At 42.0% G+C, this 23,638-nt stretch overlaps 1 protein-coding gene across 1 annotated transcript in view; it reads right to left on the reverse strand.

The window, feature by feature from the left end:
• The window catches only part of LOC114517713 (low-density lipoprotein receptor-related protein 2-like), a 37,575-nt gene that overhangs the window by 13,219 nt on the left and 718 nt on the right, over positions 1–23,638 (reverse strand). The window contains exons 2-40 of the mRNA XM_028537517.1: positions 23,315–23,452; positions 21,680–21,802; positions 21,241–21,366; positions 20,755–20,877; positions 20,460–20,588; positions 19,650–19,793; positions 19,153–19,275; positions 18,820–18,939; positions 18,409–18,611; positions 18,024–18,211; positions 16,762–17,688; positions 16,063–16,460; positions 15,622–15,741; positions 15,316–15,462; positions 13,920–14,144; positions 13,470–13,703; positions 13,125–13,268; positions 12,575–12,790; positions 11,742–11,921; positions 11,165–11,350; positions 10,522–10,773; positions 10,212–10,365; positions 9,976–10,107; positions 9,493–9,761; positions 8,043–8,162; positions 7,179–7,400; positions 6,807–6,990; positions 6,169–6,383; positions 5,423–5,593; positions 4,987–5,145; positions 4,118–4,389; positions 3,743–4,031; positions 3,303–3,579; positions 2,683–2,954; positions 2,179–2,344; positions 1,834–1,995; positions 1,331–1,560; positions 816–1,061; positions 224–478 (exon numbers count right to left, since the gene is read on the reverse strand). Of these exons, the coding sequence (XP_028393318.1) occupies positions 224–478; positions 816–1,061; positions 1,331–1,560; positions 1,834–1,995; positions 2,179–2,344; positions 2,683–2,954; positions 3,303–3,579; positions 3,743–4,031; positions 4,118–4,389; positions 4,987–5,145; positions 5,423–5,593; positions 6,169–6,383; positions 6,807–6,990; positions 7,179–7,400; positions 8,043–8,162; positions 9,493–9,761; positions 9,976–10,107; positions 10,212–10,365; positions 10,522–10,773; positions 11,165–11,350; positions 11,742–11,921; positions 12,575–12,790; positions 13,125–13,268; positions 13,470–13,703; positions 13,920–14,144; positions 15,316–15,462; positions 15,622–15,741; positions 16,063–16,460; positions 16,762–17,688; positions 18,024–18,211; positions 18,409–18,611; positions 18,820–18,939; positions 19,153–19,275; positions 19,650–19,793; positions 20,460–20,588; positions 20,755–20,877; positions 21,241–21,366; positions 21,680–21,802; positions 23,315–23,452 (8,241 nt within the window). The remainder of the gene's footprint in view (positions 1–223; positions 479–815; positions 1,062–1,330; positions 1,561–1,833; positions 1,996–2,178; positions 2,345–2,682; positions 2,955–3,302; positions 3,580–3,742; positions 4,032–4,117; positions 4,390–4,986; positions 5,146–5,422; positions 5,594–6,168; positions 6,384–6,806; positions 6,991–7,178; positions 7,401–8,042; positions 8,163–9,492; positions 9,762–9,975; positions 10,108–10,211; positions 10,366–10,521; positions 10,774–11,164; positions 11,351–11,741; positions 11,922–12,574; positions 12,791–13,124; positions 13,269–13,469; positions 13,704–13,919; positions 14,145–15,315; positions 15,463–15,621; positions 15,742–16,062; positions 16,461–16,761; positions 17,689–18,023; positions 18,212–18,408; positions 18,612–18,819; positions 18,940–19,152; positions 19,276–19,649; positions 19,794–20,459; positions 20,589–20,754; positions 20,878–21,240; positions 21,367–21,679; positions 21,803–23,314; positions 23,453–23,638) is intronic.

Consider the following 23,638-nt stretch of genomic DNA (forward strand, 5'->3'; position numbering starts at 1 on the left):
CGGTTATTGATCAGGAGGCTGTCATAAGACAGTTTATAACTGATAGAGCTATCCAGTGTAAATAAAGTTAGTTTAGTTTAGGTTTCCTTCTGTAGTAACGCTGGATCAATAAGAGACGATCCTTACTGGACCTCTAGGAAGACAAACAGTGTACAAATGATAGAGCGATTAATGAATGGACCAAAGCCGTCGTCCAGTCTATTGTCATACTCGAGGATTCTACCTGCACGGCAAGTCACGGGCGGACATCCGGCCTCGTCCGAGAAATCCCGACAGTCGTCGTGTGAATCGCACTGGTACTTCTTATCGATGCATCGTCCGTTGTCGCATGTAAACTGGTCCGCGTTGCAGGTTTGTCGTTCGCAACCTTCTTCGTCGCTGTTGTCACTGCAATCGTCCTCATAGTCGCAACGCCATCTTTTAGTGATACATTTACCATTGCTGCACTGGAACTGGTCACTTCGACAAACGTGCCTCGCTGAAAGGCACAAAATATCGCAATGAGTTGGCTGTTCACGGAATAACTCCCATGCATGAATGATAATTATTTTAATCCTCACACGAGAATATGCATGAAGTTGAATATGAAATGTGGTATACAAAATGAATGAGTTTGTTAGATGGATTGATTATTATTGTATAAGTCTCTTTTTGTTAGGATGGGAAAATCAAAAAACTTTGTTTACATTCAGGTTTACTTTTTTGTTTTGTAAAGGTTTAAGATGACGGAGCGAGGCACATCTTCCCCGGGTAGCATAGCATGTACATATTGATCATTGAGGCCTTAGCTAGCAGGGTCGTTCAAATATACTAACCGCAAACGATATCCATTTCGTCCGAATTATCATCGCAATCGTTGTCAGTATCGCAAACGAACAGTCGAGGTATGCATTTGCCATTCGCACACGTAAATTTGTCTGCAGAACAGTTGCTATTCGCTCTCACACACCAGTATCCATCCAGAAGTTTATAACCAGGCCAGCACTCGCATTGCTTTGTTCTTTGTTTAACTGAGCAACGATGGCTGCAGCCGCCGTTGTTATAGCATGGTTTTCTGGAACCTGAGGACAAAAAATAAACCCAGTTACCTCGTGGGGATCATTAGGGACGTATACCACACAAGGGAATACCGAGCAGGACAGTGAGGGGACCTGTCGGTATACATTGATGATCGTTTGTGTTTTGAATACAAGAAGCAGTCGATATTTGCAAAATAATATTATCAAACAATAATATTATCCCATCCAATACGTCTGTTGTTAGCCTTGCTATGAAAATCATTTCCATACAAATTCAATAAATTTTTAATATTTTTTTCCTATCAACTCACAGTTTTGTCTGGACTGTGAGATGACGTGAATGTCCATTGGTTTGAAAGTAAGGCCATCCCTTGTGAGGGGCTTTTGACTTCCACCGCTAAGTTTGTTTGCTCGGGTGACCTTTCTCAACATCCAATCTGTCCAGAAGATTGTGCTGCCAAACATGCTAATCGCGAATGGATGAGGAAGGTTATCAAGAATGACACGGCGATTTGAACCATCGAGGTCTGCCGATTCGATTCTGCGGAAACAGAAAAAAGAAACGGGTTAAAGTTTCGGTGGAAGACAAAGAGGAAGATTTTGCAACAAAGTGGATGACTTTTCGTATAGATGACTCCAGAGCTGTCGACGAGATTTCGAAGTCAGAGAAACTGAACATTTCTCAATGGCCAAACTTTGCCGTGGTGCACGATTGTTCCTTCTTGCAGCCAGGAATAAAACTTCGTCTACAGCTGGAAACGTTTAATATCGCCATCCAAAGCACTCAATGTTGACGCGCAACGCATATACCTACCTGTCAAGTTTTGCATCTACCCAGAACATTCTATTATCGTCTGCATCGATGGTGAGTCCGTTTGGCCAAATCACATGGCTTGTGATCAACTTGCGACGATTAATTCCGTTCATGTTAGCAGCCTCGATGCTGTGTACACCCCAATCCGTCCAGTAAAGCATGCTGTCGGCGAAATATACAGAAAAGAACAAGTTATACACACAGCAAATACACGTGAAAATTTCTCCTTGTTTTTGTGGTGTTTTCTAGTTCCCAAATTTACATCTCTCAAAAGGGAACTGCATTGGCAGTTGCAGCAAACACGGGCGAAATCCTTCAAATTCAAACCTAAAAATCTTCACTTACTCGTCACACGGCATTACCACTATAGCCCGGGGCTCGCGCATTCCAAATGAAATGACATCGCTCAGCTCAGATCCATCGTAGTTCATTTTACGGATTTTATCGTTCACCGCGTCTGCGAGATAGACTTTCTTCGCCCTCCAATCCACTGAGACCCCGTCCGCTTGAACTAGTAAGAAATAACGTTGAGAACATCTTAATATGTTGTCGTTGTTGTAACCTCTTAATGCTGTCTCTGGACACAGCCATAAAACGTTTGACCATTTGCCTCGATTGAAAATTTACTCTACAGCTTGGTTATCTACTGATGCCGGTTGCACGAGAGCTGTTTTAGCTTAACCAGTGAATAAGCTGAAAAATGATCCAGACAGCACATTTATCACGGAAGAAAACTAAAGTTTTTCGATATGAATTCACAACATGTATGAAAGTGTTTTTTATTTTTTGCTTATCCACCGTTTAAGCTAAACGGATTCGTACAACCGGCAACATTCCTCCTACACCTACTGTTTATCTTCAATTCTGTCATTCCGGTGCCATTGAAGTGTACTCTCATGATAGACTTGGTTAACACGGAGAAGAATATGAGCTGTTCTTGGTAATCGAAGTCGAGACCAACTGTAGGACTGTTGTTTGTTATGGTGCTGTAGGGGGCCCTATGGCGCCCACCGTCGAAGTGCAGAAATCGAATATCTTTGGCGACGGCGTAGGCAAGGAATGCTGATGGTTCGTGACAGTGTGTTCCATCAGCCGAAAGCTCTCCAACTCCACAGTCGCACCTATGCACAAAACACGAGTGAGTCAGTGTTTCGGGGGACTTGGTTGCGCAGCCGTCCAAGTACGCGTCTAATTTACCATGCATCTATAGACCGCCCGATCAAATCAAATGTTTATCGTCATTTTGAATGAAGCATTAGACTTAAATGTTTCTGAAATTTGCCTCAAACACATCGACCCAAATGCTTTGGATGCAATTTGTATTTTCTTTTATCAGTCTGCCGGTCTGAACTGGGTTCATAGTAACTACCCCTTGAGTTCTGTTTTATCCGAGGAAGCATATGGCAAGGTTTCAACCATCCACAGCACACATTGTAGACATAATTCGATAATAGTACAGCGTTGCTTACCTGAACGTGTCGTTATGAGGTAAGCACAGTTGTTCACAGCTGTGCTGATGGCAAGGCCCACCAACAGCCTGCCTGCTCTTCTCGTAAGCAACCACGGAAGTTGCCCCACGAATGTTATTTAACGGTGAATGAAACAATCTTGATGCGTTATTTCTCTTGTCTATTCTAATGATATTCTTCGATTGAGTGAAAGCGGCGTAAATATAATCTCCCAACGCTGTTAAACTGTAGCCAATTCGACGATTATCAGAGCCTTTCAGCAAAATTCTAGGATTTTCTGGTGAAAAAAAAAACCAAATACCCAATAATCCACACTAAAACCTAATTTAAGGCTAATCTTAACCTGATCCCAATGTAATCCTAATCTAAGCCTAAACCTATATTCCCACCCACATGCAAAAGTATTCCATCATTCAGATGAACATATTTAATTCACATACCACCATTCAGGCCCATACGCCCGACAAGATTCAGCCTGCCATCAATCCAATATAAAATATCTGTATCATAGTCTATCGTTAGTCCATTGGGCCAGTAAATCAAACCAGTTCTGTTGGACAACAGAGTATGTCTTTTACCACCATCCATGTACGCTCTCTCGATCTTCGGTATTCTGCCCCAGTCGCTCCAAAACATCAGACCTTTGGAAGGGTATAAGACAATCGCTCGAGGTTTCTCCAGATTATCCGAGATCAGAGGCTTGCGGTAAGAACCATTTAGCCGACTGACCTTTGTAAAGAAGATGGATGGATTGTTTAGTTCACTGCACAGTGAGGCGCGGAGTAATAATAAGAATAAGGTTGACCTTATCTAACCTCGATGAGTTTCGTGCCCATATCAGTCCAATACAACTGTTCCCCCACCCAATCCACTGCGATCCCATGAGGTCTCATCAATCCATGGGTGATCACATACTTCAAACCCGATCCGTCTGTATTTATACGACCAATCACATTCCTCGTATCATCGGTAAAGTAGATGGCACTTCCAAGATAATGAAAGTCAACGGCATAACAAGTGGCCGTCACGGATATATAAGGTAATTGCGTCGCGTTATCGTCAGGATTGAAGGAGACCCCGATGAATTCTGCAACAAAAGCCGAATGTCCCTACAGATTTGAATGCCCGAATAATCCGAACAAGCAAAACTGAAAAGTTCTATTATTTCTGAACTGTTCTTCCTAGAGGTCCAATAAGAATCATCTCTTCTTAATTAATCTAGTGCTACTATGGGAAACCTAAACAGAATTAACTTGTGTTTTATATTTGGAGATGAAGTGAGAATCATTTCTTACTGATTAGGTTTTACTACAGGAGGAGTATACAGGAAGTTTATACTGGATATCATTATCACCTCTAAACTGCCCTCACTCAGATCTAGTTAGGATCATCTCCTGTTCATCCAGTGTTTACACTATTTACAAATTTACACTAGATAGTTCTATCAGCTCTAAACTGTTCGTTCTAAATGTCCAGTACAGAAAATCTCTTATTGATGCAGTGCCACTACAGGAGGAAATCTAAACTAAGCCAGCTTTATTTTTGCAGGGCGAAAGTTCAACCAGCTCTAAATTGTCTCCCTAGTGGTTCCACTAAGGATCATCCATCACTGATCCAGTGCTAAACAACCGAATTAAACCAAAGAAGGTATTTAAGAGTTAAGGCCCAAGTTGAGAATACGTACGGTTAGATAAAGCATACAACAAAAATTCTTGGTTTTGTTCACACTTTCGGGTTCGATTGTTGAATCTGAAGCCACTGCGACAGCCACAATTCACACGATTTCCAACCCAGAAACACAATTCAGGGCAGTTACCGTTGTTTTTACCACAAGGATTTGTACCTGAAATTGTGGTGGAACATTATGTTACTATAAAAGCATGTTTCAGTTCCCTCATAAACGAGTCTTGCCTATATCACGACCTGTCGGATCTAATATATTTCTGACGTATGGGATGTAGTCAGTTATTGATAAAGCAATACTGCATTGGTTTTACTTGATTTCTACCCGTATACATTGCAAGTCAACAGACTATAAAACATCCATCAGAAGTGGACTCGAACAGGACAAAATTAGATTGTATGAACAAACTTATAATACATATGATCCAAAATATTACCTGTTTGTCTTCCCTTATCAAAGACACACACGTCCATAATTCCCGGTAATCCCGATTTCACAACAGAAGAATTCTTCCTGTTAATATCGACCTTACTTATAGCACGTTTCATCCAGTCTGTCCAATAGACGACTCCTTTAAATATTGTTATTCCAAACGGATGATCAATGTCTAGGAAAACAAAATATACAGCTTTATGCATGATTGGGGCAAGACGAGTAAAACTGGGACAGTCAGTAAGATAGAACTTTCTCTTAACTTCTAAAGAAAAATTTAAGATTGATGGAGTTACCCCATTCAACAAATGTTTGGTTCATGTTTCCTCCTGTATAATAAGCGATCATTCATTCATTCTTAAGACTAATTTCCACTCCGGAAAACGAAGAGCGGATCGGATCGGATCGGAACGAAAGATAATCCGCGCGTGCGCCATCTGTTGAAATTTTTGGCCTATATTGATCCGAAAGCGTCCGAGACCGGATAAAAAAAAGTTCAAATAGTTTTTACTTTTTTTATCCGATCCGAAATCACTTCATGGATCGGACCAGGCTCGGAAAAAAAGTCTTATCCGATCCGATCCGCTGCTCGTTTTCCGGAGTGGAGATTAGCCTTTACACTGAATCTTGCGAAAATACAGTTTAATTTAGGTTTACTTTTGCAGTAACACTATTTTGAAATGATGGCACTTACTAAATCGCTGAATACACCATTCAAAGCATTTTCTTTATTCAATCTAGTCTACCTACCATCATCTTTCACGGTATTCCTATCACCTCCGTCTAAGTTTGAAGACTCGATTTTATCGTAAGCAGCGTCAACCCAATATATTTTATCGTTCTTATAATCAATCGTCAAACCATTGACATAATTGAGGCTCTCGTTGATCAGAGTTTTGATATTCTTTCCATCTAAAGTGGCTCGTTGGATTGTTTTATGTCCCCAGTCAGTCCAAAATAAAAGCCTGAAATAAGAAAAAACAGTCAGGAAAAATATAAATGATAAACATATATCATGAAAGTTTCAAAGCTGTGAGAATTTCTAGCACATGCGAGAACACTTTTCGATATAGCGCTGTAGTTACACAAGTTCAGACGAGGTAAGGGTTAGAACAGTTTAGTTATAACGTTCAGGGGCCAGTTGTTCGAAAGGCGTTTAGACTAAACGGCGGATAAGTTCAAAATGGAAAAGAAAATTATCTATTATCTGACAAAGAGCTGAAATATTTCGATGTAAATAGGTTTATTTTCAATGGAAGTACATATCTCATGCGCAAAATTCAGGTTCAATCATTCACAAGATCTATGAGAGTATTTCTAAAATTTTGGCTTATCCACCGTTTAAGCTAAACGCCTTTCGAACAACCGGTCGCAGGTCAGCCACTCACCCTTTCCTTGGATACAAAGCAATACCACGAGGCTGATGCGTGTGTTCTGCTTTGTACAACAGTGTCTTGTGAAATCGACCATCGCTACGTGCTACAGCAATGACGTTGGCGACACTATCAGTCCAGTAGATATTCTTTGCCACCCAGTCAACGGCAATGCCATCCGGAGAGGAGAGCCCCGAATCTATGGTGAGAGATAACATGAAGTAATGGTTATCAGGAGTTTTGAATGAATTCGGTTTGATATGGTAGGTATTGGTGGGTGTGGAGTGGGGGAGGGTGAGGGTATGAAATGGGGCAGGGGGCATCCTTTTCCCACCGGGGCAGAGGAACCCCCATGAAAAATATTGGCAGTATACACGATTGCCTTACGTGGCTTAATGATCTTTTCATATCGTGTGCCATCTATGGATATTTTTGAGATGGAATTATCAGTGACATCACTCCAGTACACGCGATTCTCTCTGAAGTCAAAGTCAACACCAATAGCATTTCTAAGACCCACGATCGGTATCATTCTGTCCGTACGATCGTCATTTAGCGACATTGCCCGTATCTCCGATCGACGGCTGTATATCAGGAAGCTATCAACGCCTGAAACATTTTCAAACAGTTAAGTTCAGTCAAGTTCAGTTAAATTCAGTCCAGTCCAGTCCAGTCCAGTTCAGTCCAGTCCAGTTCAGTTCAGTCCAGTTGAGTTCAGTTGAGATGAGTTGAGTTAAGTTGATATGAGTTGAGTTGAGTAAGTTAAGTCGAGTTGAGTTGAGTTAAGTTAAGTTGAGATGAGTTAAGTTAAGTCGAATTGAGTTAAGTTAAGTTAAGTTAAGTTGAGTTGAGTTAAGTTGAGTTAAGTTAAGTCGAATTGAGTTAAGTTAAGTTGAGATGAGTTAAGTTAAGTCGAATTGAGTTAAGTTAAGTTAAGTTAAGTTAAGTTGAGTTGAGTTGAGTTAAGTTGAGTTGAGTTGAGTTGAGTTGAGTTGAGTTTTGAGTCGAGTTGAGTTAAGTTGAGTTGAGTTGAGTTGAGTTTAATTCAATTCAATTCAACTCAATCCAATCCAATCCAGCCCAACCCAATTCAATCCAATCCACTCCAGTCGAGTCCAGTGCTCAGTTCAGTCCGGTTCAATCTCGCTCACTTAAGGTCAGTCATACCAAGTCCAGTATCTTATATTTAGCACAATTCATCACGAAACAAACGAAAAAACACGACTAAATAATGTTCACGGAACATGATACCTATGCATTTGTTGGGATGTTCTGGATCAATCTTCCTACCAATCGGACACAAGCAGGAGCTCCCGCCTGGCTTCAAGACACAGATATGAGAGCATTGACGATTGGCACAATGATTCACTCCTACAGTCGATTACAAAAAACAAAGAATTAACACAAGTATAAGCCAATGACTAGACAGCAGGCAATGACCAGGGCCGCCGGGAGGGGGAAACGGGGGGCATTCTCCCCGGGTCCCAAACTTGAAGGGCCCCCGACTTAAGAAAGAACCTAAAATTAAAGCAACTTAAAAAATGTTGGGCTCGGTGAATTATTACGTCATTTTCCAGCCAACTCGACCATGGTCGTATTTGCCATTTTCCGGCGAATATATGACCATGGTCGTATTTGCCATTTTCCGGCGAATATATGACCATGGTCGTATATTTGCCATTTTCCGGCGAATATATGACCATGGTCGTATATTTGCCATTTTACGGCGAATATATGACCATGGTCGTATTTGCCATTTTCCGGCAAATATGACCATGGTCGTATTTGCCATTTTCTGGCGAATATGACCATGGTCGTGTATTTGCCATTTTCCGGCGAATATATGACCATGGTCGTATATTTGCCATTTTCCGGCAAATATAGGTCGTATTCGTCATTTTACGTCCAATTATTCGTCATTTTACGGCCAATACCACCATGATACGACCATGGTGGTATTCGTCATTTTACGGCCAACACGACCATGATACGACCATGGTCGTATTCGTCATTTTACGGCCTATACGACCATGGTCGTATTTTTCATTTTCCGGCCAATACGACCATGATACGACCATGGTCGTATTCGTCATTTTAAGGCCAATACGACCATGGTCGTATTCGTCATTTTACGGCCAATACGACCATGGTCGTATTCGTCATTTTACGGCCAATACGACCATGATATTTTTCGGCGAATATGACCATGGTCGTATTTGCCATTTTCCGACGAAGATGACCATGGTCGTATTTGCCATTTTCCGACGAAGATGACCATGGTCGTATTTGCCATTTTCCGGCGAATATGACGATGGTCGTATTTGCCATTTTCCGACGTCATAGGGCCCCGGAAAAAATTTCCCCCCCAGGCCCCACAATTTCTCTCGGCGGCCCTGGCAATGACAGATAGTTTTGCTGGCTGTTAACCAGATGTAAGAAATTGATTAAGCTAACATTCCACATCAATATTGGTCGAATAATATGCATCTTAAATCACAAGTAGCATCTTAAATCATTCAAAAATATTGAAGAATATATCTTGTTCATTGGAAACGGAATTAGTGTAACAATATGGTTCAATATCTTGACCTAAATATGATTGATGGTCATGCGTAGAATGAATGATGTGTTTGCTAGTAATGCAAGAGTCATCTGACTGTCTAGCCGGCCTACAGGTTAAATTCATAGTTAAACCACGTACCAGGTTGTTGCTTCGCTGGGTGGACAACGTGCAGATCCATAAGACGAGTGGAAGTGTTGTGTAGTTGTCGAATAACACCACCGGGATATTTGTGAGTGTATCTGATCGCATTTCCGATCCAGTCCGTCCAATAGATCGTGTCCTCAAACAAGCTGCTGGAAAATGGTCGCTGGATGTTCAGGGTTCCTGTCTGAACCAGGTGTCGGTTCGTTCCGTTGTAATCGCAGAATTCGAGGTGATGTAAGCGTGCGTCGACCCAATATACTCGCCTGGAAGAGAGAATATTACAGTGACATGAATGAAGCACCTGGTTTCCTGAGGAAGCCAAGCTGAGAAAACTTTTGAGATTTTCATCGATTGAGGAAAGATTCCTTTATTGATCAGCAGTAAGCACAATTTCTATGTTACACTCGAGGAGTGGGTGGGCCCCCTACTCACTCCTGGGTTGGGGATGGGGAGTCGAATCTTGAAGGCGATACTTACTTTGTAGGGTAGTCAAGGGTCATTCCATTTGGCCAGTAGAGTTTAGTGTCGATGATCACTGTTCTATTGGTACCATCCATAAAGGCTTTCTCAATACGAGACCTGCTACCCCAGTCTGTCCAAAATATTAACCTGACAGGGAAAAAACAGTCAGCAATCATGCAATACTGCCTGTAGGAAACATTAAAGATCCGTAGGGGTTCTTTATGAAGAATATAATAACACATGCTAGATACCCTGCTATCGGATCGACTTGTATCGCCCTTGGCGAGTCAATATCAGTGTTAATCAACACACTACGTTTGGTGCCATTCAACTTCGCCACTTCGATTTTATCAGCTCGCATGTCCAACCAATAAAGATTACGGCCAATCCAGTCGACAGCGATACCTGTATTCGTAAAGATATAGGATAATCTTTATTCATCCTGCTTCACTGTGGTCCAGTTAAGTTTTTTTTTAACTCAGTTCAGTCCAGCATAATTTCATCGAAATTCACTTCGTTCTAACTTAATTTAGTCCGGTTAGTTTCGTGTCGTTTACATACCTTCAGCAGAAATTAGTCCTCCAGAGACGATGGTCTCAACTTGACTGCCATCAAACTTTGCTCGTTGAATCTTGTCGGTCAAAACATCAGTCCAGTATATACGGCGCTCTTGCCAGTCAAAGTCTACCCCGATTGTATTGCGAAGTCCCGAAACAACCTCAGAATACCTCACACGTCCTCCTTTGCCGACCAGTGGGATTTTACGGATCGAGACCCGATTTGAGTATAGAATGTATGGCGTGTCCTCCTCAGCTGCAAAAGAAGACGTCTTGTCACAAATAGGACCATTACATCGAAACTAAACACCCCCTCATTACTAATGCGTGCTGCTAAAAAGTGTCACCTAAACCTTGACGACCTGAATACCTCATGCTGCTCTCCCCCGCCTCAACCCCACATTCAACCTCGCTAGCCCCTGCCTCCCCCCTGCCTCCCCCCAACCTAACCCCCTCAATCTAACCCCCTGTCCCAACCCCACCTTTAACCTCGCTAGCTCCTGCCCTCCCCCAACCTAACCCCCTCAACCTAACCCCCCGCCCCAACCCCACCTTCAACCTCGATAGCCCCTGCCCTCCCCCGACACCCCCTCAACCTAACCCCCTGCACTTCCCTCTTCACGTCGTCGACGAACACAAACACGCACCTGAAATGGCTTTACATGTTTTTTCCGTGTTCTCTTGATAACCAGGAGTGCAAGAACAAAGATAATGTTTCCCCAAGTTCTGACATAATTGACTGCAAGTCCACGGCAGCTTGCACTCGTTCTTATCCACGCATGTGCGGTTGTCGACGTCTAACTGCAACCAATCCGGACAACTGCACACCTGGCCTAAGTGTATCATTCGAAGAAAAACGATTAGATTTCTATCATACGACCAATACATCTTGCAGGCCTGTCGGCTGACGATTCCCTCACACAGATTTGCCATACTTTGAATGCGTCATATTTTACTAAATTTTGATGTGATTAAACAGAAGTTGACTCGCAAACATACGCTATCCTGATCAAGCAATCCTGTAAAAACTATACTTAAAGGTTTGCAAAACTTTCATACAACCAATCTCAGATGCTAAACATTTCTGTTCTTCGGTATAGGGCATAAAATTAACGGATTACTGTTTTGTAAGGAAAGGAAGGAAACTATTCACACCATTTTTACAGCCTTTCACATGAAGGGTCGTGAAATCGACGCAATTCGGCAATTCTTTACATTCCATACCTTGAGGTGAGTTTGAACAGTTGTGCGAACATCCTCCGTTATCTGTTTCGCATTGTTGGTAAATACATCGCGGTGCCTCGTCCTCCCCCCCTGGGCAATCAAGTACGCTATCACAGAGCTTACTGCGACTTATACAGATGGAGGAATTCACACAGAGAAATTGGTCAGATTCACAGGTCCCTAAAGAAAATGGTATAAAAGAGCATTTTGAGGCTATGTTACGTATTCTCGGGTATTCTCTGCCCACAGTTCTGCAATCTTGGAAAAAATATTGGGAGACTTTTTTCGAAGTCTAACCAGATTTTCAGTTATGTACAGCAAATGTACCAATTCTCTCAACCAAAAGGCAAGTTGCCATAAATCCCCCCCCCCCCTCCCCCCATTACAATGTTGTTCAGTTTAATGACAATTTGGAAGAGATACAACACTAGTTCAACATTGTAATGGGGGGGGGGGAATATGAAAGATAGAAAAGTCTACGAATTTTTTTCCAGGATTGTGACACAAATGAAAAAATGACTCTTAAAGGATACTGGCCAGCCATAATAGACTACCAAGAAAGACGTTTTGTGGCAAGTATATTAAAGCTTGCTCCGATTTAATGTGTGATCTCCTTCTTTTGATAGATGTGAACGAGTAATAAGTTACGAATGCTCTGGGGTATAAGAGTTCCTATTTGAATATGCGTAACTACGTAACTCGTTCACATCTACCAAGAGAAGAAAATTGCAGTAAAAATTGCAAGTGTAAACGAGCTGTTACGATAAGAAGCCGCATGCGTCTTGATCGATTTACTCCGATAGAAAAACACTGGTTGATAACGATGGACGTACCACATAACTGGACCGTTTCATCGCTATTGTCCCCGCAGTCGTCTTCTCTATCGCACTTCCACGCGCCGAGTATGCAATTACGATTGGCGCATCTGAACTTGCCAACGCAACACTCTTCGTCTGAACGATCCTCGCAATCGTAACGACCATCGCACACTAGGCTCTCGTTGATACAATGCGTATCTGAGCAATTGAAAAGCCCCAAATCTTTGCAAGCTGCCGAGAAAACAAGAGAAGCGTTACATCAGGAGTTCAAAAATTCGAAACTTCATATGATTATGGCTAATTTTAAAGGTGGGATACAACAGTCCGTAATGTAAAGAAACGCTTTGTTTTCATTTTGAATCCGCATATTTCCTAAAATATCAAGAACTTTCAGGATATTTGCTTTTACTTCGCTATTACACGCTTTTACTTCGCTATACTTCTAAATGAATATGAGAGAGACATATGTTCAGAGACATACTGAGATGCCGTGCAGTCTTCATATACAGTTCAAGCGTGTGATGCAGGTTTACGCAGTTCGCAGTTGGTTTACGTGTAGACTTACTTGTATTGCAGACTGAAGGGGATTCGTCCGAACCATCAGTGCAATCCCATTCGCCATCACACCTCATGTCAGGATCAATGCACTGCAGGGTCTCGTGACATTGGAACATACTGGATGGACATGACGATGGCAACGTCGGCGAAGCTGTATTGAATCAGGGAAGCAGATTTTTAATGCAATTCGACGAATACCGACATAGACTATTATTATGGATTGATCTATGATGATAGTCAACGTCGATTGGTACAAGATTATCCATTTAACCATAGTGATGGATGGATCGCGGGGATTAATCCATAATGCTTAACAATGACAACTTTAATGTTTCTTCGGAACAATACTTACTACAATTTGCTTCATCAGACCTATCGTCACAATCATCATCATCGTCGCATCTCCACGCTAATTCTATGCACTCGCCATCTCTACATTGAAACTCTTTTGATGAACAGTTGACCATCGCGCAGTCTTTCTCGTCTGAATTATCACGACAATCTTTACGACCGTTGCATTGCCATATCCGAGGTATACACGCACCATCAGAAGCACAAGTAAAGCCAGCGCAAGTTACAGTTGCATCTGCATAAGTTGGAAGATATATGTCAAAACCATTAAAGAGCAGAAATCCTGAAGATCTAGGTTACGGACCTGTCACGCAGTGAAAGTAGGGGGGATAATACAGTGAAAGGAGGGGGGTCATACAGTGAAAGGAGGGGGGGTCTACAGTGAAAGCAGGGGGGTCATACAGTGAAAGGAGGGTGGGGGTCATACAGGGAAAGTGGGAAAGGGACTTACTGCAACCAACTTCATCAGAGCCATCAGAACAGTCATCAACATCGTCACATTTCCAGCTATTGGGAATGCAGTTGCCATTTTTGCATTTAAATTGATCCGATGAACAGTTGCAATTCCGCTCGTCGTAATTGTCACCGCAATCATCGTCGCCATCACAAAACCTACTCTCGGGTATGCAACGATTGTTACTGCATTTCCTATGTGAAGGTCGGCAAGTCAATTCGTCTAGAGGATAGAAAATATAAATCCCTTCAGACAAAGTTACGTTTAGTCCCTCGCGAGATCATACTTGGAGACTAAGATGCTAAAATAGCATTATCTTTACAACCCTCGGACACCATACACTTCTGGAAAGTACTTCAATGTATGATACCCTTCCCCTTCAGCCTTCTTCTTCCCCATGACACACCTGTCTCACCAACTGCTTTCTCAGACTCTTCTTTCCCTCGACTCTCTCCTTTTCCTAACCTTTAACCCTCCCCACTTTCCTCTCCCATCCTACTATCATCCACCTCTCTTCTCTCCTCTTTCTTAACTGCTCCTCTCCCTACTCCCTTCTTCCCCCTATTCCCTCTTCTCTCGTCTTACTCCCTTCTTCCCTCCCTCCTCTCCCTACTCCCTTCTTTCCTTCCTCCTCCTCTCCCTACTCCCTTCTTCCCCCTATTCCCTCTTATCTCGCTTACTCTCTTCTTCCCTCCCTCTCCCTCTCCCTACTCCCTTATTTCCCCCTCCTCCTCTCCCTACTCCCTTCTTTCCTCCCCCTCCTCCCCCTACTCCCTTCTTTCCTCCCTCCTTCTTCCCCTACTCCCTTCTTCCCTCCCTCCTCCATCCCCTACTCCCTTCTTCCCTCCCTCCTCTCCCTACTCCCTTATTTCCCCCTCCTCCTCTCCCTACTCCCTTCTTTCCTCCCCCTCCTCCCCCTACTCCCTTCTTCCCTCCCTCCTCCTTCCCCTACTCCCTTCTTCCCTCCCTCCTCCTCTCCCTACTCCCTTATTTCCCCCTCCTCCTCTCCCTACTCCCTTCTTTCCTCCCTCCTCCTTCCCCTACTCCCTTCTTTCCTCCCTCCTCCTCCCCCTACTCTCTTCTTCCCTCCCTCTTCCTTCCCCTACTCCCTTCTTCCCTCCCTCCTCCTTCCCCTACTCCCTTCTTCCCTCCCTCCTCCTTCTCCTACTCCCTTCTTCCCTCCCCCTCCTTCTTCTTCCCTCCCCCCTCCTTCTTCTTCCCTCCCTCCTCCTTCCCCTACTCCCTTCTTTCCTCCCTCCTCCTCCCCCTACTCCCTTCTTTCCTCCCTCCTCCTCCCCCTACTCCCTCCTCCTCCCTCCTCCTCCCTCCTCAACCGTGGCAAACGGGAAAAGGTTCCGCCATGTTACACTAGGATCAAAACAACACAACTCACGGCACTTTTGGTGTGTCTCATCCGAATTATCCAAGCAATCATCATCAGTATCGCAAACCCAGTCGTGGAGAATGCATCTCGAGTTATTGCATTGAAAGCGATCAGGAGGACAAGTCGGTCTACTTGGCGGTGTTGTTAAAGGCGCAGCTGAAAAAAAAACCCACACCCATTTAGTGTTAAAAATAGAACTACCTTGTGTGCAGACTGTCAGTTCTATGCGTCTGACGACACGGGCTAACTGGCTGCACAAAATGTATCACTCCCTTCCCTTCTCCTCTTAATTTTTCTGTCACAGGATAATCTTACACGTGCAACTTTTGCCATCATCAGTCGCTACGAAGCCATCTTTGCAAGCACAGCTGTGACCACCTTTCTTCAGCAAACACAACTGTGCACAGGACGCGTTGGTACAAGCATTGCTTCCATCTAGAAAAACACGAAATATTAAGTACATCTCTCCCTTTTCACGTGTCCCGGTAGTTAAGTCAATTTGAGTTGTGACATCGCTCTGTTCGGGAAAGATTTTTTTGTAAGGAAACCTTAAACTGCCCCCTAACACGGTGCCATCACAACTCAAATTGACTTTGATAATCGACTATTTTCACGGTTTGAATGGTAAAAAGATAACGGTCTTTAAGTAATAGCCGAAGTCCGGCCAAAATATTGAATCAATTTGCGTGTTCCTTCAGCCTGTGCGCGGCCGAGAAGCACTTCAATACTTTGAGTAAGAATATGAGACTTCCTTACTTGAGATAAGGTTTCTTCGGTACGTGCGAATCTCCATAAGGCCCCCAACATTAGACAATAACGGCTCCTTATTTTCACTAGACATGTTGCTCATCTTAATGCGATAGATCGTCCTATCGTACCAATCACTCCAATATGCATAACCGGCGTAGACATCCAGCCCAAACGGATGAACCAGATTCTCCAAAACTGTGACGGTTTCGCTACCGTCGAAGTTCGCCTTCTTCATGTGATCATGTCGGGCGTCAATCCAGTACAGTTTAGAGGCGGTGAAATCAATGGTCAGGCCATTCGGCCAGTGCAGGTCACCTCCATCAACGATAGTCCTACGATTGGTGCCGTCCATTTCCGCTCTCTCAATTTTCGGTTCGTGGCCCCAATCAGTCCAAAACAAGTACCTGAATAGGGCAGGACGTTTTTCTGGTTACCACAAAGTAACAGCAGAAAAGTGTAGAGGAATTTTCGGGTTTTTAAGAAGTAAATAGTGCGCGCGGTTTCACGCGGAACCTTTGCCAGTTTATGGGGTGGAAAAAGACATTATAACAAAAAAAATTTCCCCGCAAGCCACATCTGTTTATAACAGTGAATATCAAGGAAGCTTCTTACTGATGACTTTTCGAATTCATCGGAATTTGATTAATTAATCAATTAAACAATAAAGCAATCAATCAATCAATCAATTAAACAATCAATATTTACCCTTCCTTAGGATGGACCACAACAGCCCTTGGTCTTCCCAAATCATCCTTGATCAAAGTCCGTCTGTATTTCCCGTCGAGTTTCGCTACAGATATAGTTTTTAATCTACCATCAGTCCAGTACAGATTTCTCGCTTCCCAATCAACGGCGACCCCGTCAATATACCCCAGGCTTTCGTTTACCAACGACTGCATGCCGGCGCCGTCAAATCGCACCCGATACAAGCGACTGGAATCGCTGAAATACAACATCTCCTCTTTAACATCGTAGTCGACGGCGACCGCATTCCGTAGGCCCAGCACAGGGACCACGGCATCTCGCCGTGTGCCGTTCCCGAAAATGTAACCGCGGATTTGGGTCTTCCTTGCAACGATTACGAACTCCTCCAAGCGCACGCACGTTTTTCCATCCTCCAAAAGTTCGGTGCCAACCTCGCATGCACACCGACAGCCGCTCGGGGAAACCGCGGACAGTAAGCCCAGATGATTGCAGCCGTATCCCTTGCACAAGTTGCGTGAATGGTTTTGCCTGGATGGATGGAAAATTTGAATGTCCATCGGCTGACGCATGCGCTTAATTATCTTCGTAATTGCGCCTTGATTTAACAAATCAACTTTGTACACCTCTTGATCTTGCCAGTCCGTGACATAGATGGAGGAGCGATAGAGGGTGATCGCAAAAGGGTGAGGGAGCGGGTTTCGCCCTGGCCCCCCGGCTACAACGCGTCGCCCCGCGCCGTTGTAATCTATGACAAAAATAACGTCCAGCCTAGCATCGGCCCAATACACCTTCTGATTGATGTAATCGAGCGTGATGGCATTTGGCCACGTGATGTTTTTATCGATAAGGATAACACAAGCTTGGCCATCCATGCTGCAGCGACCGATTTTGGGCTGCCTAGAACCCCAGTCTGTGTAAAATAGATACCTGAAAATGACGATAGATGATATCAATCCCATGAACGGACTTGGAAACAAAGAGAACCAGATAAGGTTGGGTGGGGCTCGGGATTTTAAATGCACTGTTTGAAGATCTTTTTAAATGCCTTTGAAAATCTTAAACTGGTGGCATCCTACTGGTAAACCTCATCATATGCATTGAATATGTACTTTCCCAGTGGTGCAATAAACAGATAATTGGATTCCTATTTGAAATTATCCGCCGTTTGAGCTGAACACCTTTTGAACAACCGGCCCCAAAAGAACGATAAACTATTGACCCCATTGCATAGCTATATAGCTGTGTATAAAAGAGTGTATTACCGGTGCTGAGGATCTACGGCAAGACCTCGGGGTGAACCAAGGTTGTCGTGGATCAATACGTGTCGATATTTCCCCTCTAAGTTCACAACGTCGATTCTACTGCCTCGTGACTCGGTGAAGTAAATATTCTCAGCGATCCAGTCAACTGCAATTCCGTCCGGCATATAGAGACCAGCGGAGAAGATGGGCTGGAAGAAAAACAACTCGTTAGTTTGCTAAAGTCCCGAAAACAGAGAATGCATTCTTGAGGAATTTTTTAAAACGTTTGCTCCTGACGTAATTACACCCGCAGTTATATAAATCGGATTACTGGCTCTTTAGAACAGAGGTCTAGAAAGATCTGAGGGCATATAAAATTATATTTATATGAAGGAATTTAATCAACCTCGACTTCCCTGTGTCCCAAACGTGTTCTGTAAATTCTTTTCTCCAGAACATCAGTGAAGAACACCAGCCTCTTTTGATAATGGTAATCCAGAGCTACCGCGCGTTTTAGATTTCTGTGCAGAATATTTTGCTGACGTCCGTCCACGGAGGATTCGAAAATCCTATCAATCTGTGAGACCAGAATCATTGGCTTGATTCCATCTGGAAGTGATCAAAAACATTGATTGTATCAGGAAGTGGTCAAGAACATTGATTGTATCTCATCATTTGCACAGTGATGCACTTGAAAAAGTCTCCATTTCACTTAGTAACTCTTTTCGTTCCAGTTTACAGTCAAAAGGATTTGACAAGAAACAACGAAATTAATCACATATCTAGTGGAACTGAAAACAATGACAACTAAACCTACCATCTGGTTTGCAGTAAAATTTATGAAACAAATGGTAACCATGGTAGCAGGCACACTTGAACGTTCCATTAAGATTCTCGCAAAACTGGGCACAAACATCGTTTTTGCATTCATCGATATCTACCATGAAAATCACATAAAGTTAGTCACAACCGAAGTTTAATGTCTTATTTAATGCTCTTCGTATAAGGCCCGTTTCAGACGTCGAACTTTTCATGTGCGAAACAAAGACTTTAGCTCATTAATATTAGGTTCGGTACATAAAAAGTTTGATCCTAACAAATGATATTTGCATATCCAGGTATATGTCATATGGAAGTGGTTAATACGTACCAACACAACGTTTTCTGCTACCATCCTGTTGGTACCCTGGATCGCAGTAACAATGTGGGCCAAGTGGAGTTTGTTGACATTTCATTTCTCCACAATGAGATCGATTTAAGCATTCATTGTGCACTAGATTTGTTAAAAAACACACATACAGATAAGTTCCAATATAACCAGGGAGCAGCGTCTTCAAACAACTTAGCATCAAATGTGGTATAACAACTGCCTAAAATAGACAAAACACTTCTCGACGTTTCGACCTGAGGGCCTTCGTCAGGAGTCATACTAACTCTCCTGACGAAGGCCCTCAGGTCGAAACGTCGAGAAGTGTTTTGTCTATTTTAGACAGTTGTTACACCACATTTGATGCTAAGTTATATACAGATAATAGTAGACTTTGCCAAGCGAAAGGGGGCTGATGTTAGACGACATAGTCTCCTCAATAAGTATCTGTAAACGTGTAAAAATTATAAGCTAAATAAATTTCGGTAAATGGGACTCACAGCACGATGAACCATGAACATTGAGATGTTGTCTTTCGTCCGATTGATCGTGACAATCAACCACGCCATTACAAACGTCAGTTATATTAACACATTGCTGACTTCCAAGACATCGCCACTCGTCGCTCGCACACGATCGTTCAGCTAAAATGATGTGGTAACATTCAAAGGCGATAAGAATTTGTTTTGGGAAGAGGGGTGCCCTAAATTCCCAGTTGAGGGATACCCACAACCCTGGAAATATTTAATCTTTGAATATTCTCCTGGAATGCGTTCATTTGCAATTTGGACCTTTGAGAATAGCTAAATTGAAGGCTTGAATTTTATTCTTCCTTCCTCTATATGTATAGTATTTTATTCTTTCTTCTTCAAAATGAATAGTATTCAAAAAATAAACAACATCCTTCTTCTGTCCTATCAAGATTTATCCCAACTGCATTGATAAACAATTTCAAAGTCGCGGCAAAATTGGACCAGGGGCCGGTTGTATAAAACTCTTTAACAACATTTTGCATGAGAGTAAATCAATTATGATTTTTGGCACTTCACTCGATGCAGGTAAATTCTAGAGGTTGAAAGGGTCTTAATTTCGAGTGCCATCAACTGTTCCTGGCTTGAATTTGAAGTGTGTATAATTCCACTCGAAATTAAGACCCTTTGAACCTGTAACATTTTGCACAGTTAAATCCTAGTAACTCAGAAATACACAACTCTGATTGCTCAAGGCTGTCCTTAACTACAGTTAAAAGTTAACTAGTCTTTTATATACAACTGGCTCCAGAACTTCAAGTTGAAATGCAACGAACTTACCACATACGAGCGGTGATTCGTCAGAGCCATCCGCGCAATCTGGATCGTCATCGCACAAATACGATAATGGAATACACTCGTTTGTCTGCGTACAGCGAATTTGATTAGGTCCACACGAAGCAGTTACATCTACGAGAAGAGAATAGTCCAAGCTCAACACAATACCATTCGTCCCATCGAACCGGAAGCAAGCGCAAATTACTCAGCGCGCGATTTTAAGCCATATGGGATCAACTTCCGGTTCGATGACGTCATTTTCGGTCGATGATGACGTAACATTTTACATTTCCCTTACTTCTCGAGCAATCAGTTTCATCTGTACCATCGCGACAATCTCTTTTTCCGTCGCAAAGCAAATATTTCGATATGCAAGTCGCACCAGTGTCGCACAGAAACTTGTCCATTGCACACTTGACACCTTAACAAAGACGGCGGATCATTTTAAACTATATTGTATACCTTCTTATTTAGCACGAGTATTCCTGAAGCCTACCAGTTTTCTAACTTGTCACAACGACTTGTAAATAGATTTAGAGTCTAGTAGCAATTTAAAATCAAAAAGGGGGGTTTGGTTGGGAAAATAAACACAACTCTTGGTCACTTTTAAACTTGCTTTGTTTAAAATATTGAATCGCTATTTCTCCTAAAATATCCTGTCCTGTTGGGATATTTATTACCATTCGCTATATTTCTAAATGAATATGAGAGATTGAGTTTATGTTCAAATGCTGTAGTGCCTTCAGAGTGAGCAGAGTTAACAAGATTGTAGTTGGTCACTCACTGCAATTGCGTTCATCGTTGCCGCTGGAACAATCAATATCCCCATCGCAGACATAATCACTGCGAATACAGGGCGCCGTGTTGTTTCCGGAACATCCAAACTCGTTTACTCCGCAATAACCTGCAACTGAACATATTCGAGTTAAATTATTAATCAGTTGACCAAAAGTTGGCCAAAATGTGCTTTAATTTTTTTTTCAACGCGTGATACAAATTCTCCCAAAATTTTCCCAAAATTTACAACCGTTTGCAACTACATTTTGAATTATTTTTTTCATTTTAAGAGGCTCTCTCTAGTCGAGCTATGGTTTTGAAGAAGTGAACGTTCTGGAGTCAAACAAGACGCCGATAAGAACTGATCGGGGCGTCATATTCAAGCAATAAATGGGAAATCAACAAATCTTTGCAACTTCAAAAGACCAGTTGTGAAGATGCCTTACGATGGCAATTTGCTTCATCTCGATTGTCGTTGCAGTCTCCTTGTCCGTCACAGCGCCAGGCAATCGGGATGCAGCGATTTCCACAGGAGAATTCAGTATTATTTCTGCACTGTAAATCTCCATCTAAAAGGAGAAAATATCATTTTCTCTGCTAGAAGTTCAACTGCTTGGATGTATGAAAATTCACAAGTTTTGACGCGTCCTACAAGCTAGCCAAGTTTTATACCTCCCAGTCCCAAATGAAACAGTAATGACAGTTAATGAATGAACATATATGATCAGGCATATGATTGCTGTCATCTCATATCACTGAGTTATTTGGATAAGTTTCCACCTTATTTTTCATCTTACTTTACATAAGGTAAGGTTTTAGGGCCAAGCGAAATGTTCAGAGTATCTCTCACACCTACACACAGCTGTAACCTAGTTTCTGGAAAGTTCTCTTACGACTTTTTTCACTGCTGTCTTTTCATTTGTGAAAGCATCCAAAAGACTGAAAAGGTCTGGCAATCAACAAACTAAAAGAAACTATCTTCCTAGCAACTATCACTGCGGCTCAGTGTAGGAGGCGCCAAGCTACGAAGAACCCCTTCCACCCACATATAAACCTATAGAGAACCAAAGCACCCTACTATTCCATAATTTATCACCCACAGTACCATTATTTCCATAAACCAGAGACTATATAAGTATGTATTGTTGTAACAACACACATCAGTGCACAAACGCATTACTAAACAATCTAGCAATATCAATGGATATTATTTGGATATTAATGGATATTGGTGTTCAGTATTTGTTTGATAACCGTTAATCATAGTCCATAGATATCATATTGGGAACATCATGCTGAGAAATATTTTTGAAGCATTATATATATCCGGGCAATTGATATAACCTGCTGGGAATTTTTAACAAACATTTAATGATAATTTAAATATATTTGTAGATTTGTGACATTTGTGATAATAGATGCACTATGCACTTCTAAAGAGAAATTCACAGTCTAGCATCAGGCAAAACTCAATCTGTTTACAATGTGGTACATTGTATATTTCCGGTTATTATAAATTTAAATAACTACAATGCAATGAAACTCAATCTAAGATTGTGTTTTGCACTGCCTGACTTTGAATAAATGCTGTAAGAAATAATACTATGTATATATAAATTTGTAACAAAATAAACCATGTTAACAACATCACTAATCCCTTATTGAGACAGTAAGATGCTGAAAATAACTAGTCACAATTGACTGCACTTATAAAAGAAGTGAAAATGCATTCTTAAAATTGTCGGAGCATTTGAAGTTGTGTTTAAAAAACATAAAGTGGTCTATGTGGAAATTGTGATAGTGTAAAAAGGGAGAATAATCATATATATACCATAGTAATCATATATATACCAAATACATGGACAATATCGGCATTTTATTGCGTACATGTGTAAATACGGATGGTCAATATCACGATAATACATTAGTTAAGCGTGTAATAATGAATTACAACTTTGTATGAACACAAATACAAGCAGTAAATACCTGATATACAGGCGATGTACTATACAATAATATACAAAACGGTGAAACGTATAGGAGCAGAGATAATATGCAAATTGCAAAAACCTCGGACATACCACAAATTGTTTCATCTTCATCCCTTCCATTAGCACAATCGTTTTGGCCATCGCAAAGCCAATCTCTGACTATACATATTTCCTTCGTACAGAAAAACCAGTCATCGACGTCCCCGTCGCAATTTGTCCATCCTGACCCTGTTTAGAAAATTGCACGTTTTGATTTACGAACTAGATTCAAATTTCACTCGTTTTCAACACCATTGATGAATATTAACTCAATTAATAGTTGCCAGTGTCGGCGCATATTCTTGAGGCAATATCACCGTTTTGTTTTCATTTATACATTTTCTATTTTCTATTTCTACAAGAAGTTTAAAAGGA

Source organism: Dendronephthya gigantea, unplaced genomic scaffold (genome assembly GCF_004324835.1).
Source record: "Dendronephthya gigantea isolate DGI-Jeju-01 unplaced genomic scaffold, DenGig_1.0 000009F, whole genome shotgun sequence".
In the NCBI taxonomy this organism is placed as follows: Eukaryota; Metazoa; Cnidaria; class Anthozoa; order Malacalcyonacea; family Nephtheidae; genus Dendronephthya; species Dendronephthya gigantea.